At 46.8% G+C, this 16,279-nt stretch overlaps 2 protein-coding genes across 13 annotated transcripts in view; one reads left to right on the top strand and one right to left on the bottom strand.

Annotated features, from left to right (window-relative positions):
* Yars1 (tyrosyl-tRNA synthetase 1) overlaps positions 1-13,114 on the bottom strand; it is a 29,867-nt gene extending 16,753 nt beyond the window's left edge. Inside the window, exons 1-4 of the mRNA XM_052177439.1 lie at positions 12,907-13,114; positions 3,884-4,030; positions 3,574-3,749; positions 337-466 (exon numbers count right to left, since the gene is read on the bottom strand). Coding sequence (XP_052033399.1) covers positions 337-466; positions 3,574-3,749; positions 3,884-4,030; positions 12,907-13,071 — 618 coding nt within the window. The 5' untranslated portion in view covers positions 13,072-13,114. The remainder of the gene's footprint in view (positions 1-336; positions 467-3,573; positions 3,750-3,883; positions 4,031-12,906) is intronic.
* Positions 13,115-13,325: 211 nt separating this feature from the next.
* The window catches only part of S100pbp (S100P binding protein), a 45,197-nt gene continuing 42,243 nt past the window's right edge, over positions 13,326-16,279 (top strand). For 4 of the 12 annotated variants that reach the window (XM_052177451.1, XM_052177450.1, XM_052177447.1 and 1 more), the window contains exon 1: positions 13,335-13,426. The gene's annotated coding sequence lies outside the window, so the exon portion shown is untranslated. The other 8 variants (XM_052177446.1, XM_052177448.1, XM_052177444.1 and 5 more) reach the window with 6 other exon arrangements.

Raw genomic sequence — 16,279 nt, 5'->3', positions numbered from 1 at the left:
CAGTGCCCGAGAGGCTTGCACCCAGTCCTTAGAAACAGTGCAGAGGGCTGGAGAGATGGCTCAGTGGTTAAGAACCCTGGCTGTTCTTCCAGAAGACCCAGGTTCAATTCACAATGCTCACATGGTTGCTCATAACTATCTGTAATTCCAGTTCCAAGGGCTCCAACATACTCATACAGACACACATGTAGACACAACAATACACATAGAGACACACATGTAGACACAACAGCAATACACATACAAAATAAAAGCAGAAAAAAAAAGTGCAAAGAGTACAGAAAGGTAGTGGTGTGTGTGTGTGAGTGTGTGTGTGTGTCCCACTCTCTTACCTACCTGCAGACCGGGATACAACAGACCACTCAGCAAAGGGTGCTCCACCTGCTTCACAACCTCAGCCCCAGCTTTCTTGGCATCGTGCTGTGTGACCACAGAGGACAGTCGGTACACATCCAGTGTGTACTCTCTGAAGAAGAGAGGGAGGAGAGAGCTGTGAGGCGGGCCTCCGTGTCCCAGAACAGGCCTCAAGCACACAGCTCCACTGCCCCAACCATAACACATTCTAAAGAGAGCAGTCACATGGCTTCTCAACACTGGATTCATCCACTCATCCAAGCTATTACTTTGTTTCCAGTTTTTCTTTTGCTTCTGAAAAACATGTAGCTATTATCTCCTGGCACACTGCATCTTCTCAACTCCCCCTTTCTCTTCTGGAATCCCCAATCAAAAAATACTACAATTTCCCAATCTTCCTTTAAGACCTTAATTTTTTTTTTTTAAAGTATGTGTAAGGCATAATGAATTGGCTGGAGAGGTGGCTCAGTGGTTAAGAGCACTTGTTCTTGCAGAGTACCTACATAGTAGCTCGCAACCATATATAACTCCAGTTCCAGGGGCACTGATGCCCTCTCTTCTGACTTCTGTGGGCACCAGGCATGCAAGGGCTGTGCACATATGCATGCAGACAAAACACTCATAAAACAAGCCTAAAAAGATAAAGAAGTAGCAGGCGGTGGTGGCACATGCCTGTAATCCCAGCACTTTGGGAGGCAGACAGGCGGATATCTGAGTTTCTGGTCAGCCTGGTCTACAGAGTGAGTTTCAGGGCAGCCAAGGCTATACAGAAAAACCCTGTCTCAAAAAAACCAAAAAAAAAAAAAAAGATAAAGAAGTAACAAACATACAAAGAACAGCACCTATCGTTCAGTTTAATAAGAATGACTAACCTGGTTTCCTCTCCTGAGGAGAAAAAAAAAATGACTGTAATATTTATTTATTTATTTATTCATTCGTTCATTCATTCATTTAGGTAAGGTCTCTCACAAAAAGGGTCTGGCTAGCCTAGAACTATGTAGATCAGACTAATCTTTTTTTTTTTTTTTTGATTTTTTTTGAGACAGGGTTTCTCTGTGTAGCCCTGGCTGTCCTGGAACTCACTCTGTAGACCAGGCTGGCTTTGAACTCAGAAATCTGCCTGCCTCTGCCTCCCAAGTGCTGAAATTAAAGGCATGTGCCACTACTGCCTGGCTAGACTAATCTTGAACTCATAAAAATTAGCCTGTTTTTGCCTCTTGAGTGTTGGGTTTAAAGGTGTATACTACTATGACTCACTGATTCTATAATTTTGAAATACTAGATACTAATCTTTGGCCAGTTGTATATGTCATAAGGATTTTGATCAATTGTAGTATGTGTGCACACATGTGTGCATGCATGCGTGTATGGGATTGAAACCAAGAACTTTTGTGTGCTAATTATACCTCAGCCTATGGCTTGATATTTTTTTAAATTTTACTTTTGATGTAGTGGAGGTCTTAATTTGAAACCAGAAGATCCTGGAAATCCTACCCAGGGCTGTATAAACGGCAAGTGCTCTACCACTATCCTTGGACACTCAGAGTTTAATTATTATTAACTATTCTACATTTTAAATTAATTACTTTGTGTGTTTATTTGAGACTGGGTCTCACTGTGTGGCTCTGGCTGGCTTGGAACTTGATTTGTAGACCAAGCTGGCTTTGAACTCACAGAGAGCAGCTTGCTTCTGCCTTCCAAGTGGTGGGATTAGACCATGTACCACCATACCCGTCTTGTGCATTGTAACTACTAAAGAGTAGTAAGTGCTCTTACTACTTAACTACAGATACATTTCTCTGGTCCAAAAAGATTTTCTTTTTTTTTTTTTGGATTTTTGTTTTGTTTTTTTTTCGAGACAGGGTTTCTCTGTATATCCCTGGCTGTCCTGGAACTTACTCGGTAGACCAGGCTGGCCTCAAACTCAGAAATCCGCCTGCCTCTGCCTCCCAGAGTGCTGGGATTACAGGCGTGCGCCACCACAGCCGGGCTAAGATTTTCTTTTTTTAAAGCTTTCTTTTACCTTAATGTATGAGTTTTTGACTGCATATATATATATATATACACACACATACCACATGTGTATCGGGTGCCACAGAAGTCAGAAGAGGGCACCAGATTCCCCTGGATCAGATGGTTGTGAACCACTATGTAGGTGCTGAGAATTAAACCTAGGTCCTCTGCAAAAACAAGTACTCTTACCCACAGCGCCGTCTCTACACCCCAGAAGCCTGCTGGAACTTGCTCTGTAGGCCAGGCTGTCCTTGTGCTCAAGATCCTCCAACCTGTGCCCCCTAACTGCTGGGACCAGAGGCTCAGGAAGCCTGCATTAGCGCGGTTCCTTCTTTAGACTTCTGTGACTGTGCTTTGGTGACCTTGTCTCACTGCGCCTGCTCTGAGACACAGCTCTCCAAGGCCAGTCACCTGCGCTCCGCTTCTCAGGCACTGTTCCACACCCTAAGAGCACATGTTAACACTCAATATTTATGGCTTTAAAACTGACTCTCGGAAGCAGTGGTGTGTATATGACAGCAGTTATTTTAAGGAATAGACACCCCTTGGTACCTCAGGATGCCTCCCTCTATATCAGAAGTCACAAATGTCCAAATCTGTCCCTGATGTAAGATAGTATAGCATCCCATGTACCATGTCCCTGACATGAGATGGCATGGCATCCCATGTACCATCACAGTAAGAACTGCTGGAAGAAGGCAAAGAATTTCCTCTCACATTTCTTTTTCTTTTTTTTTGGATTTGGTTTTTTCTAGACAGGGTTTTTCTGTGTAGCCCTGGCTGTCCTGGAACTCACTCTGTAGACCAGGCTGGCCTCGAACTCAGAAATCCACCTGCCTCTGCCTCCCAGAGTGCTGGGATTACAGGCGTGCGCCACCACCGCCCGGCCCTCTCACATTTCTTTTATCATTATTTGCTGAGGCTGAAAGAGAGGGAGGCTGGGTGTTTCCCACCCCTTCCCCAAAGGCTATGGGCTTTATTAGGGTTACATTTGTATCTGTAGCAAACAGAATAGCACCTAGGCATTTCTGAGCCAGGATATTTTTGTTGGGTGGATTAAGCCAACAAAGGGTATAAACTGTTTAATGGTCCATAATAGGTGGTATCAAGTAGCTTGCAACCCAAATTTAAAGAGTGCCTGGACTCGGACTCGCAGCCCTGTAATTAGCAAGGAACAGCAGGTTTCGGAGGAGCTCGACAGCTTACTTGCTGAGCTGGTAGTCAGTGCCTTTGACAAACTTGAGCTTTTCCAAGGGCACGCTGATGCTCTCCAGCATGGCCTTGATCACATTCTCATAGTAACTGGTTCGAAGTTCTAGAAGTTCCCAGGGAGCTTTCATGTTGTCCAGGTATGCATGCAGGTCCGCAAACAGGATGGTTACCTTGACAGAAACATTGAGAAGCCACCAAAGTGTAAATTGGCCCCGGTACTTTCCGCCCACTTCCCTATCACCACCCTCGTTTAAGTATTCGGTCATATAACCGTAAGTGCTTGGTTCACAGCCCCGCTTCTCACCTCACACCCTGCCTTCAAGAAGTCAGCAATCTTGGACATGGGTACAAAGTAGGCCACGTGTGGCTTCCCCGTGGTGGCCGTGCCCCAGTAAACTCTAAGTTCCCGCTCCTTCAGGATCTCCTTCAGCTTCTCTTCCCCCAGAACCTCCTGTTGTGGAAGCAGAAGAGCCGATTTAATGCTGATTCTTGCTCCTTGCTCATCCTTTACCCTGCAGACAAAGCTGTGTCCCTGGGAGTTCACGCCCAGAGCCTGTGAGCAAATGTCAGTGGAGTCCAAACACGCCCTCAGTGCCGAGAGACAACCTCAGCTCTTCCTGTGGCTGCCAGTCTTCCAGGAAACGGCATTGATGTTAGGGTATGAATGCACAAATCTACCCCTCTTTCCCTTCTCGACCCCTCAGTTACCCTCTGCTTCCTTCTGTAGCTACCTCAACAAAAGTTTTGTCCTTTTAAACTTCATGAGTTTAGGTGTTTTGCCTGCATATATGTCTGTGCACCACATGCATACAGTGAATGACCAGCAGGCCTGAGAAGGGTGTCAGAGGCCTGGGACCTGAGTTCTTGCTGGTTGTAAGCCTCCATGTAGGAGACAGTAATCAAACCCACAACTCTGGAAGAGCAGCTGGTGCATCACCTCCTCAGCCCCTGGAGGCATCTTCTTAATTTAGCCATCTCCTCTGGTTTCATTTGCTTATGTCCCATTCCAGTGAGGTTTTGAGGTTCACAGAGGACCCCCAGGCAGTTAATGAACACCGCCTAATCCTCCGGCCTGAAACACACACTTCTATCTTCCTTACTCTTAGCTTCCCTCTTTTCTTTCTGCGTAGACAGCAGCAAGTCTCTGACTCTACATTCTTTTTGATTTGTTTTGAGACAGGGTCTCATGTAACCTAAGCTCGTGTCAGACTTCTGATGTTCTTACCTCTGCTTCCCGAGTGCCGAGACTACAGGGCTGTAGCACCACGCCATGCCTGGCTAGGCATCTAACCTTTGTCTATGCTAAAATGAGCGAAACCGTTTTTTGTGTAACCTGGAAACTATGTTGAAAATATGTTACACTGTTTAACAGAATTCTTTGACTGTTAACAGAAAAATACTTTAAATAGTTTAAAAAAATGAGCCTGTTAAGCCACTCGCTGACACACCCAAAGAGTTTAAGAACTGTAACTAGGGGCTGGAGAGGTGGCTCAGTGGTTAAGAGAACTGGCTACTCTTCCAGAGGTCCTGGGTTCAGTTCCCATATGGTGGCTCAAAACTATCTATAACTGTAGTCCCTTGAGATCTGTTGCCCTCTTCTGGAGTGTACAGAGATGTACATGCAGACAACACACACACACACACACACACACACACACACACACACACACACACCTTTTTAAAAAAATAACTGAAACTAGATTGTAGACCTTAGGATTGCATCGCTATGTTCCCTAGACACCACAGACAAGGTAACTTTGAGACTGGCCATGTGTGACTACGGCTCCAGGGACCATGGAGTTTCTGGCATCATCACTGAGTTCACACATGTCTGCCTGTCAGCCCTAGCTGATGGTGGAAGCTCTAAAGGATCTTCTAGAATTTCCAACAGTCCCAGTCTCCTAGCCTGCCACAGTTGAAGGACTCAGGGCAAGCTTGCTCCTAAAGTACTGTTATGGTTTGAGCCTATATGCCAGTCCCAATTAAATGTTGTCCTTATAAGAGTTACTTTGCGGGGCTGGAGAGATGGCTCAACACTGACTAGAGGTCCTGAGTTCAATTCCCAGCAACCACATGATAGCTCACAACCATCTGTAATGAGACCTGACGTCCTCTTCTGAAGTGTCTGAAGAGAGCAACGGTGTATTCATATGCATAAAACACACACACACACACACACACACACACACACACACACACACACACACAGAGGCACGCACGCACGCACGCGCCATGGTCATGGTGTCTGTTTACAGCAATAAAACCCTGACTAAGCTGGGTGGTGGCGGCGCACGCCTGTGATCCCAGCACTCTGGGAGGCAGAGGCAGGTGGATTTCTGAGTTCGAGGCCAGACTGGTCTACAGAATGAGTTCCAGGACAGCAAGGGCTACACAGAGAAACCCTGTCTGGGGGGGGGAGGGGAGAAAGGGGGGGACCAATCCCCCCCAAAAAACCTGACTAAGACAGAAGTTGGTACCAGGGACTGTGATATAGGCCTGACCATGTTATTGTTTGGAAGAATGTGCATTTGTGGACTTAGGATTTGGAAAGCCTTGTTTAAGTGGGGGCTTAATGAGCCATCCTAGTAGGAAGATGGAAGACTGTTGCTGTGAGTGACTTCAACTGTGCAGACCTGGACCAAGAGGTTTCTGTGAAGAACTTCAGTATGTGGCCTAGAGACTATTTTTGTGGTATTTTGGTGAAGAACATAGCCCTAGTATGCAGGGCCTGCCTGAGGCTAAGGTGGAGACTCAGATGAACTGCACTGACAAAGGGAGTCTTCACAGAGGTGCTCGCCGATGAGCGTTTGTCCTCTGGCTAAGTCTCACGAAGAGGGTTTTGAATAAGCATAGCAAGCTAAGAAAGGAAAAATATAAAATATATAATTGAATTAAAGGACCAGTGACCTTGGAGTAAGATCCCACCCAGCTAGATTTAGGTCCAGGCCTGTTGCCTTTAACCCCAGAAGACAAAGCCAAGCAGATCTCTGAGTTCAAGGCCAGTTTGGGACAGAGCAAATTCTAGGTGAAGAAAAGTTTTAAATCCAGGCATGATGGTATACATTCCTTTAATCCAAGCATTACAGGAGACAGAGCCTCGCTGATCTCTGGGTTCAAAGTCAATCTACAGAGCAAGTTCCAGGAAAGCCAAGCTTATGCAGTGAGGGAGTTGGTAATAGAATAAGGAAGGCATGCATGCTCCAGCTCCAGCAAGCAGCAGAACGAGGTTGGTGCTGGTTAGCCAGAGCTAAGAAAGGCAAATCTGGACACTCTAACTGCTGAGTGTCTCATAGCCTATCAGCCTTGCTTGCTACACTATATATCGTTTAGTTCCTAATTCCGCATTTTGCCCAAATTATTCCCTTCTGTTGCTTCAAAGCATTATAGGTATTTGTCACTGTATGGCTTTTGTGAGTTTTAAACATGGTTGGAGATATGGCTCAGGTGGTTGAGTGCTTGCCTAACTTGAAGAAAGCCTGAGTTTGAGTCTCAGCACCACATAACACCAGGTGTGGTGGTAAGGCATACACCTGTAATTTCTGGAGGCTATCCTGGATTATATAAGAAACTATCTCAAATGCCAAAAGTTAGGAAAAAATTTTAGTACAATTATTAATTTAACCATTCTTACTTAGTATTTTAGAAATGGTAAATGGGCATTACCTTCCATTTTTAACAATATTTCTTTAAATTATAGGTATATATGTTTATTGGCGTGTATAATGTCTTTGAAGCCCAGAGTCAGCCCCTTGGTGCTGAAGTTACAGGGAGTTGTAAGCTATCTGATGTGGGTGCTGGAAACTAACTTGGGTCCTATGAAAGAGCAGTATATGCTCTTAAAGGCTGAGCTATCTCAGAAATTTGTGTCCCAAAACAAAAGTTTCAAGCAAAGCCAGGTGTCTGAAACTATGTAAAGAGACCGTGGAGCAAACACTGCTTCTGAAAACACCACCCGCTCAAACACCCTTTTTCTAGACCTAGCAGTGGAGCTCCTTAGGATCAGTGTGTACCCACTCTGCTGTCCTACTGTGTATTCAGCCTGGGTATCTTTAACCTGTCTTTAAGAGAACAGTGTCTTTAAGGGACCAACCTCACCTACTTTGAATTCCCCATGCAGTCAGTTTTCACAACCCAAGCTTTACTCTTAAGTTCTACACTCTCTGACCAGTTCTACTCTTTAAGTTTTACTCTTAAGTTCTACATGCCCCTGACCCAGAACAGTGTGAGTGTGAGTGTGTGTGTATGTGCATGTGTGTGCATGCGTGTGTTTGGTAGTCATTTGCTGAAGGCAGCGAATAAGTAGAAAGCAACAAATCCCCCATAAATGTTGCAGGCAACACATGGCTCTAGGTTGATAAGAATTGTGTGAGGTTTTGAGCACTCTTCTGCCACGCCAACTCCAGTGGATTGAGGCATAAGGTTTAAGGGACTCGGCCTCCTGGAAAAGCGTGTACATTGAGTACCTTTTTGGCTTTGTTGCAGTTCTTAAGATTACAATGATTTGTGCTGGCGCTGAGGCTGCTGGGATTGACAATGGAGATCGAGTCTATGTCTCGAAGGCCACGTTCCTTGGAAATTAGATAGTGAGGAAGCTTTCAGAGCAGTTCCTCCTTTTGTTGCCAAACTTCCTCCTGTCCTTCAAGCAGTGATTAAAACAATACCAAAAACCCAAGCGAGGGAATAGTATATGGGACCAGTTGCAGCAAGAGGAATTATTTGCAAAAAATCCTGAGAAGACTCTTTTCCAAGAAAAGGCAAATGAAGTAGTATTCCCATGAAAGAGGCAGCCACAGGTAGACATGTCTCTTGGTTTAGTCTGCCTTTCTTAGAGAGATTCGGAAGGTCCCGTCCTCCTTGGTGCTTATTAAGCAAAGAACAGGATGATCTCAAAGAGCGGTTGTTTGAAACACATAGATACTGGCCAGAGAAGCTTCAGTCTAGGGACGCAGGATGGCATTCAGAAGGGAGTGCAAAAGAGTGGATTTTAGGTTGGTTTAAACACATGCTCAGGTCTTTGAACAAAGACACAGAATGAAAAGACGCCGTGCCAGCTGAGACCAGGAAACAGAAAGTAAAAGCAGCGGGTCAAGGCTGACTATCTCTATGACTATCTTTAAGTGCCTGAAGTTCATATGAATTAATAAAGCTTTTCTTTGATTTTTATGTAACCACCTGATTTAATCTTTTGTGATCACTGCCAAATTTTGGTCTATATAATCAGCTGCTTTGACTTAGTCAAAACACACTGTGCTCCAGCCCTGTATGGTGTCTGTTTGTCACTCCCCGAATCCCTGCCCACTGCTCCTTCTCTCTGTTCCCGTGGGACTGCAGCTCCCATCTGAAGTCTGGTCCGTCACACTTTTCTGAGTCAATGAAATAAATTCTTCCTTTGTAAAACTCTGCTAAATATATTTCTAGTAAAGTGCCCTTCATTCCCTTCCTATACCATATTTCTGTGCTGCCCAGTAAACAGAGTAACAGGGACAGGCAACAAGAACAGGTATCAGATGCACACCAGGAAGACGGCAGACAGGCCACAGACCACAACCTAGACAGACAGAAGACACAGGGAGACAAATAGAGAATTCAAATTTTGCCTTCTTTCTTGGTCTAAACTATTCTAAGAAGAAGTATCTTTCTTTTAATTCCTTAATTCAACCATTGATGCAAGCTGTCACAAAAAAAATAATAGATAATTAAAAAAAAAGGACCAGAATAACTCCAGTTTATCAGTTGATGAGTGGATAAATACAATATAGTAACTTCGTATAACGGAATATTAATCAGCCTCAAAAAAGAACAAGAAAAGCAGACTGCAGATTTGTATGTGGATCTATTTTGAAGATAGACCAGAGCCAACTACTGCTAGCCTGAGGTACAGGCTTAAGAAATAGGAGACAAGAGGTTCCTAGGTCCCAGGGATCTGACCTGAGCCTTGGTAGCTGGTAATAAGTGTCATTTTCTTTTCTTTTTAAGGGCTTTGTGTATCTGTGTTCGGGGGTGTGTGTGTGAGTGCAGGTGCCTGCAGAGGCCAGAGGCATTAGATCCCCTTACGTGGCTGCAAGACACCTAACATGGGTGTTAGAAATTGAACTTGGTGTGTGTGTGTGTGGGGGGGTGGAGGTAGAGAGATGACTCAGTGGTTAAGAGCACTGACTGCTCTTCCAGAGGCCCAGAGTTCAATTCCCAGCAACCACATGGTGGCTCATAACCATCTGTAATGGGATCCGATGCCCTCTTCTGGTGTGTCTGAAGACAGCTACAGAGTACTCATATACATTAAATAAATAATTCTTAAAAAAAAAAAAAGAAAAAGAAAGAAAGAAATTGAACTTGGCTCCTCCGAAAGAACAATAAGTGTTCTCAACCACCAAGCTATCTCTCCAGTCCCAGGTTTTTGTTTTTTAAAAAAGGCTGACTTTGTCTTGAAAGCCAAAATACAATAAAGAACAGAGGCATGTGTCTCAGTGTCCATGCTTCATCTCTGTAAGTATCTGGGTTCCACTCGCTCTCCCTCTCTGCCTTCAGGGTGCCTTTGTCCCCCTGTCTGTCCCCCTCCTACTGCTTTCCCACAGGGACACCAGAGCCCTTTCCTATAGGGAAGCCTTTCCTCGAAGAGATCAAAGGCAGAGCAGGCCAATGGGATGAAGAAAGGGATGCAGGGAGCCTGGGGAGGAGGGGAAGGTGGGAGGGGAGAGGGTAGGAAAGGACATGTTGGGAAAGGAAGGGGAACTGGAAAGGATATTTTGGCTGCATGTGTACCACGTGTGAGCCTGTTGTCCACAGATGCCTGAAGATGGGGTCTTTTTTGTATTTTGTTTGTTTGTTTGTTTTGTTTTGTTTCAAGACAGGGTTTCTCTGTGTAGCCCTGGCTGTCCTGGAACTCACTCTGTAGACCAGGCTGTCCTCGAACTCAGAAATCTGCCTGCCTCTGCCTCCCAAGTGCTGGGATTACTACCATTGCCCGGCTGAGGTGGGGGGACTGGAAAGGGAAGTAAAAGGCAGTGAAGTGAGGAGAGCGCAGGGAAAAGGAGAGAAGGGTGATGGGGGAGGGGAGGCAAGCTGGGGAGGGAGGGAGAAAGAAAATATGAGGAATGAAATTCTGTGAGAAACAAAATCACAGACATCAAAATCAATAGCATGCCGGGCAGTGGTGGCGCACGCCTGTAATCCCAGCACTCTGGGAGGCAGAGGCAGACGGATTTCTGAGTTCGAGGACATCCTAGTCTACAGAGTGAGTTCCAGGACAGCCAGGGTTACACAGAGAAACCCTGTCTCGATAAAACCAAAACCAAACCAAAACAAACAAAAAATCAATAGCATGTGTAACACTATTCTGTGAAAGAAGGACACCAAGGGGCACATCTTATCTGACTCCAGAACTGCCCAGGAGCAGTATCCACAGTATCCACCTAGGGACCAAAAGTAGATCAGTACTGGGGGAGGTGAGTAAGCAGGAGTGTAGCCTATGGTACAAGGCTTTCCTTTTTTTTCTTTTTTCTTTGTTTTTTTTGAGACAGGGTTTCTCTGTGTAGCCCTGGCTGTCCTGGAACTCACTCTGTGGACCAGGCTGGCCTCGAACTCAGAAATCTGCCTGCCTCTGCCTCCCAAGTGCTGGGATTACAGGCATGCATTGCCACCACCACCTTTCCTTTTTTTTCACTGCGGGTCTAGTTTAGCCTGTGATGACCTTGAACTCAGCTGCATGGCCTTAAATTCTGCATCTTCTGCTTCCACTTCCTACAAGCTGGGATTACAGGCGTGTGCTCAAGTCGGTTCACATTTCCCTGGGGTAGGGGGGAGTTGGGAATAAAAACATTCTAGAGTTTAATCTCGTGGATATACAAGAATTGACTAAAATGTACCCTTCAAAGAGGTGAATGTTCTTAGAGACAGGGTCTCTGTATAAAACCTACCTAGCCAGGAACTCATTATGTAAATGGGGCTGGCCTCCAGGTTGTAGCTCTACCCCTGTCTCTGACTCTCAGGTACTGAGATTACAGGCAGCATGTATCACCACACCCAGGATAGGTAAATTAAAAAAAAAAAAAAATTAGCTTAATTCTAGTCCTGTCTTTATTTGGCTTGTAAAACAAAGTTTACAAGCCCCTCATGACTTGGCCCCTACCTGCCTCTCCTAAAAGAACAAGTCAAATGGCAAAGATAGGTCCTGTGGGGGAACATCAGAGGCACCGGCAGGAAGGGATGGAGACAGGTCTATTGGCAGGGAGTTTTTTGTTGTTTTTTCGAGACAGGATTTCTCTGTATAACCCTCACTGTCCTGGAACTCACTCTGTAGACCAGGCTGGCCTTGAGCTCAGAAATCCGCCTGCCTCTGCCTCCCAAGTACTGGCACTAAAGGCGTGCGCCACCACCAGCTAACAGGGAGGGGTTTTGTTTTGTTTTTTGTTTTTTTAATGCTCAAGGAAGGCCTTTCTCAGAAAGTTCCTACGACTGGAGTTCTGAAATGGGAAACTAGAGGGCTGGCCAAAGAGATGGCTCTGAGAAGAAAGGAAGGTGAGGTAATGAACACTGTGGTGGCTGAGTAGCACTGTGATCGCTCTACTCCAAGTAAATCAGTCTCCTTGGAGAAAGGGTGTGTGAGGACTCCAAAGTCTGAATCCAGGGCCTCACACGTGCTTTACCACGGAACTCAGCCCAGCCTTCTCTCTGAACCACAATATTCTTGCTCCCTTTGGGTCTCACCTCTGTCTAAAATGCAGTTCTCAGCTCGCGCGTGTACACACACACACACACACACACACACACGCCCGAAGAGGACGTCAGGTCCCCTGATACAGGCCGTGCCGAGCAGCCTGACAAGGGTGCTGGGAACTGAAACCGGGTCTTCTGCAAGAGCAGTACATACTTTCAATCTCAGAGCCATCTCTTCGGCCAGCTCGCTCCCATTTCTTTTCAGAACTCCAGTCCTAGGAACTTTCAGTACTTGCTTTATTTTATCTACGGGGTTTGGGTTATAGGTCCTTTTAAATTTCCGGTTCTCTCCGCAAGAGCCCTGGGAGGACATGGCCCTGATTCCCTAGAGCCTAGCAGTGCTCCCGGCATATAATAGGATGGGTGGAATGAGGTTCCCAGCCCCAGAATGACTACAGCACAAGATACGTGCACACAAAGGGTGAACCCGTTTAGTTTCTTTTGCACCCTGAGAATGGCTGCTTGACTGACTTACTGATCAACTAGCAGAGAGGGCCTTAGAGCTGCCCAGGCGCGGAGACCGCGGCCCCACACATTTAGGGATTGGTATGGGGAATCACGGGATTTCAAGTCCTCGGTACCCAACGGCGCATCCCAACCCCAAGGCCCGACCTGCAGGTTCCGGGTGATAAGGTGCAGCTTCTCCTCAGGGCTTGGAGCATCCCCCATGGCTCCGCTTTCTCTGTTTCCCGCGCTCAGCCGGCACCCGCGCCCTTTCCTCGTTCGCCGCCTTCTCCGCGTGCCGGGAACTGTCACGCTTGTCCCGTCAGGTTGCATCAGCTGAACTCGTAGCTCCGCTTGTTAGGCCTGGATTACTCCCGCCCCCCCCACCCCATTTCTCCGAAACAGCCTCAAGTCAGGTGCAGAAGAGAGTCGAAAGAATCGATGAAACAGGAAGGGGCGGGGCCATCAAAACTGTAGGTGGAGCTAGGGGGCGGAGTTAGGAAGGCCACCCATGACGCATCCCTCTCAGGGGCGGGGCGGTTTCCTGCCAATCACTGTTTGCTTGCCCTCCCCCTGGTGTTGGCCCCGCTGCCTCGGGGTGGGGGAGGTCGTGAAGGGGGCGATAAAATGGCGCAGGGGGCGGAGTGAGGTGTTGCGGCTCGCCCAGGCTTTGGCCCGGCTTCCGGAGGTGAAGAGCGGGAGGGACGCAGGGTCGGCGTCCGTCGTCTAGGCAAAGGGTCGGGGGCGCCTGTTGCTTCTCCACAGGGCCGCGTACATCGTCTGCCCCCGTGAGGAGTAGGGAAGCTCGTCTCGCTGAGGGAAGGGCTGATTCTCGCTCCAGAGGTGATGGCGGGCGGGGAGGTTGTCCCTGCCCCCCACCTCCACATCAGTGGGCGAGTGACGCCCCTCATCCTGCTGAGGAAAAGGGAGCTGTCAGGTCCTCGGGCCGCGTGCGACGTCCGCCGGCCCTGCCAGTGGGGGAAGGGGGTCTTGCTCTCCCAGTGCCTTCCCCTCGGGAGGTTGTTGCTAGGGAGAGCGGGGATGGCGGGCTTCCCGCGGTGCGTCGTGGCGGGAGAGGGCGACCGCGGGCCGCAGCCCGCTGAGGTGTGGCTGTCGGCGTCTGTCCCCTGAGGTTGGGTGCACTGGCGGAGCCGGCGGGGACCTGGGTCGCCCCTGGGGGGAGGGGCGCGGAGGGAACACGCGCTTCTCCCCTATCCCCGCGGGGAGGCGAGAACTCGCTCTCCCGAGTGGGAGGAGGGACGTGCCTTTAAAGGCCCTGGGCGCGGCGCGGCGCGACGGGCAGTGTCCCTGAAAGGCATCCCTGGGCCACCCTTGCTGGTGTCCATCCAGGGCCGCAGGGAATGCTACAGACATCTGGATGAGCCCTGAAGAGGGCCACCAAATGAGGACGTAGTTCACCGGCTGCCCTCGTTTTTTTACCCCCCACCCCCGTGGTTGTTAGGAGCCCCAGGCGTTAATAGACTATTCTTCTAGAAGAAACCTGTTGCTTCCGTTTAGAAAAATCTGCTGCCTTGGCCTGTGTGGGGATTCTTGGCTCCCTAGTCCGGGGGAATTGTTACCTAAAACAGAGATTTCCAGACGGCTTGTCTTTCCATTTTACAGTGTGTGCAGTTAGCACAGAGGGAGTTGCAGAATTCTTTCTGATAATGTCAGTTCCCATTGTTTGAAAAAAAATTTTTTTTGGGAGGGGTTCATTTTAATGATACAGCCCTTTTTGGTGTATGCTGTTTGCTTCACATGCATTGTGTTTAGGAGAGGTTGGAAATCAAAAGGCCAATGAGAAGTTCCCTCCTGCAAAATGATCCTTGTTTTTGGCCCTGCATATCAGACCCAGTTGAGTAGTGGTTTTGGTTTTAGAGCCTTGAACGAGGATGTGTAGTATACATTTGGCATTGGCGTTTTACTGTGTCCTGAATAGAATGAGGCTTTGTGCACGGAGGTAATAGGTTTCTTGAGGTAAGATAAAAATAGATGGGGGAACCAGTTTCAGAGGTTGCAACCAGGAGGTTAGAGAACAGAGAGGAGGTGGTACACTAAACTGTGAGGAAGGGGGTGGACAGGTGAGGGAAGTGGAAGGACAGAATAGGGTCACACAGATGTGGAACAGAATTAAGAGAATTTGGAAATAAGAAAATAGTCATCCCTGAAAAATAAAGAAGTTCCATGTTTGAAACATTTCCCAGGCAAGTGCCAAGAATGGCAGGCGATGGCAGTATGGGAGAGAGTTAATTGTGAAACTCCACTTCAGAGCTTCAGGATGCTTAGTATGACTTTGGTGATTACGAATTTTTTTGAGACGGAGTCTCATTATGTACCACTAACCTGGAACTTGCAGTGTAGACCAGGCTGGCCTGGAACTCAGGGATCCACCTGTGTCTGTCTCATAAGTGCTGGCTTTAAAGGTGAATGCTTCCATGTCTTGCAAGAATTTCAGTTTTATTGAAGGCTTCCCTCGAAAATTCAAGTTGACTTTATGTCCGACACCCCCCTTTCTCTCCCTCCTTTGCCATGTGTAGCCCATACAGTTTGGAATTTGAGATGGAGCCTCAGGTAGCCTTGAACTCCTCATCCTCTTGTCTCCCCCAACAACATTCTGGAAATACAGATAGGTGAGCACCATTATGTCATACCTTTGTCAGATAAGTTCTCATTTATATCAAAGTTCAGAGACTTCAAATAAATTGCCGAGGTCTTTGAATTTTAGCCCAGTAATACAAGCTACTTCATGGGCCATTAATTTGAAGAATTTACCTGATATTTCAGTTATCCATCCAGTCTGGTCCTAAATTAGTTTAATGACAATATGGTTAAATGGTTCACTAAGTAAATCATACAAAATTGGGTCTGAGGAAGTTTCTTGCCAGTTTAGCCTTTAAGGCTCTTCTGCTGAGATGGATGTAAGTGGAATGAAATAACCATAGCTAGGGAACTAAGTGCCTCATGAGACTACTGGGCTGGGAGGTTTCGTACTTTTTAGGTGGAGAATATTTGAGACTTAGGGTGTATTTGGTATATTTTTTTTTAAAGATTTATTTATTATATTCAACTACACTGTAGCTGTCTTCAGACACCCTAGAAAAGGGCATCAGATCTCATTATGGATGGTTGTGAGCAACCATGTGGTTGCTAGGAATTGAACTCAAAACCTTCGGAAGAACAGTCAGTGCTCTTAACTGCTGATCCATCTCTCCAGCTGCCATATTTGGTATATCTTTGACACTGGCTTTATAACTTAATTTTTGTTGTTGTGGTTTGCTCTTTGAGACAGAGTCTCACTCTGTTGCCCAGGCTGGCCTGGAACTGACAATGTAGGCCATCTAACTTTGCTTCCTGAGTACTCTGATTAAAGGCATAATACCACCATGCCAGGGTTACTTTTGTGTTTTAAGTTTAATTAATAAAAAGAATTTTTTTAAATTTATTTTTTATTATATGTAAGTACAGTGTAGCTGTCCTTAGACACCCCAGAAGAAGGGGTCAGATCCCATTACAAATGGTTGTAAGCCACCATGTGGTTGCT

This window comes from Apodemus sylvaticus, chromosome 3 (genome assembly GCF_947179515.1).
Source record: "Apodemus sylvaticus chromosome 3, mApoSyl1.1, whole genome shotgun sequence".
NCBI lineage: Eukaryota > Metazoa > Chordata > Mammalia > Rodentia > Muridae > Apodemus > Apodemus sylvaticus.
This window is presented reverse-complemented; position numbering and strand designations above follow the sequence as displayed.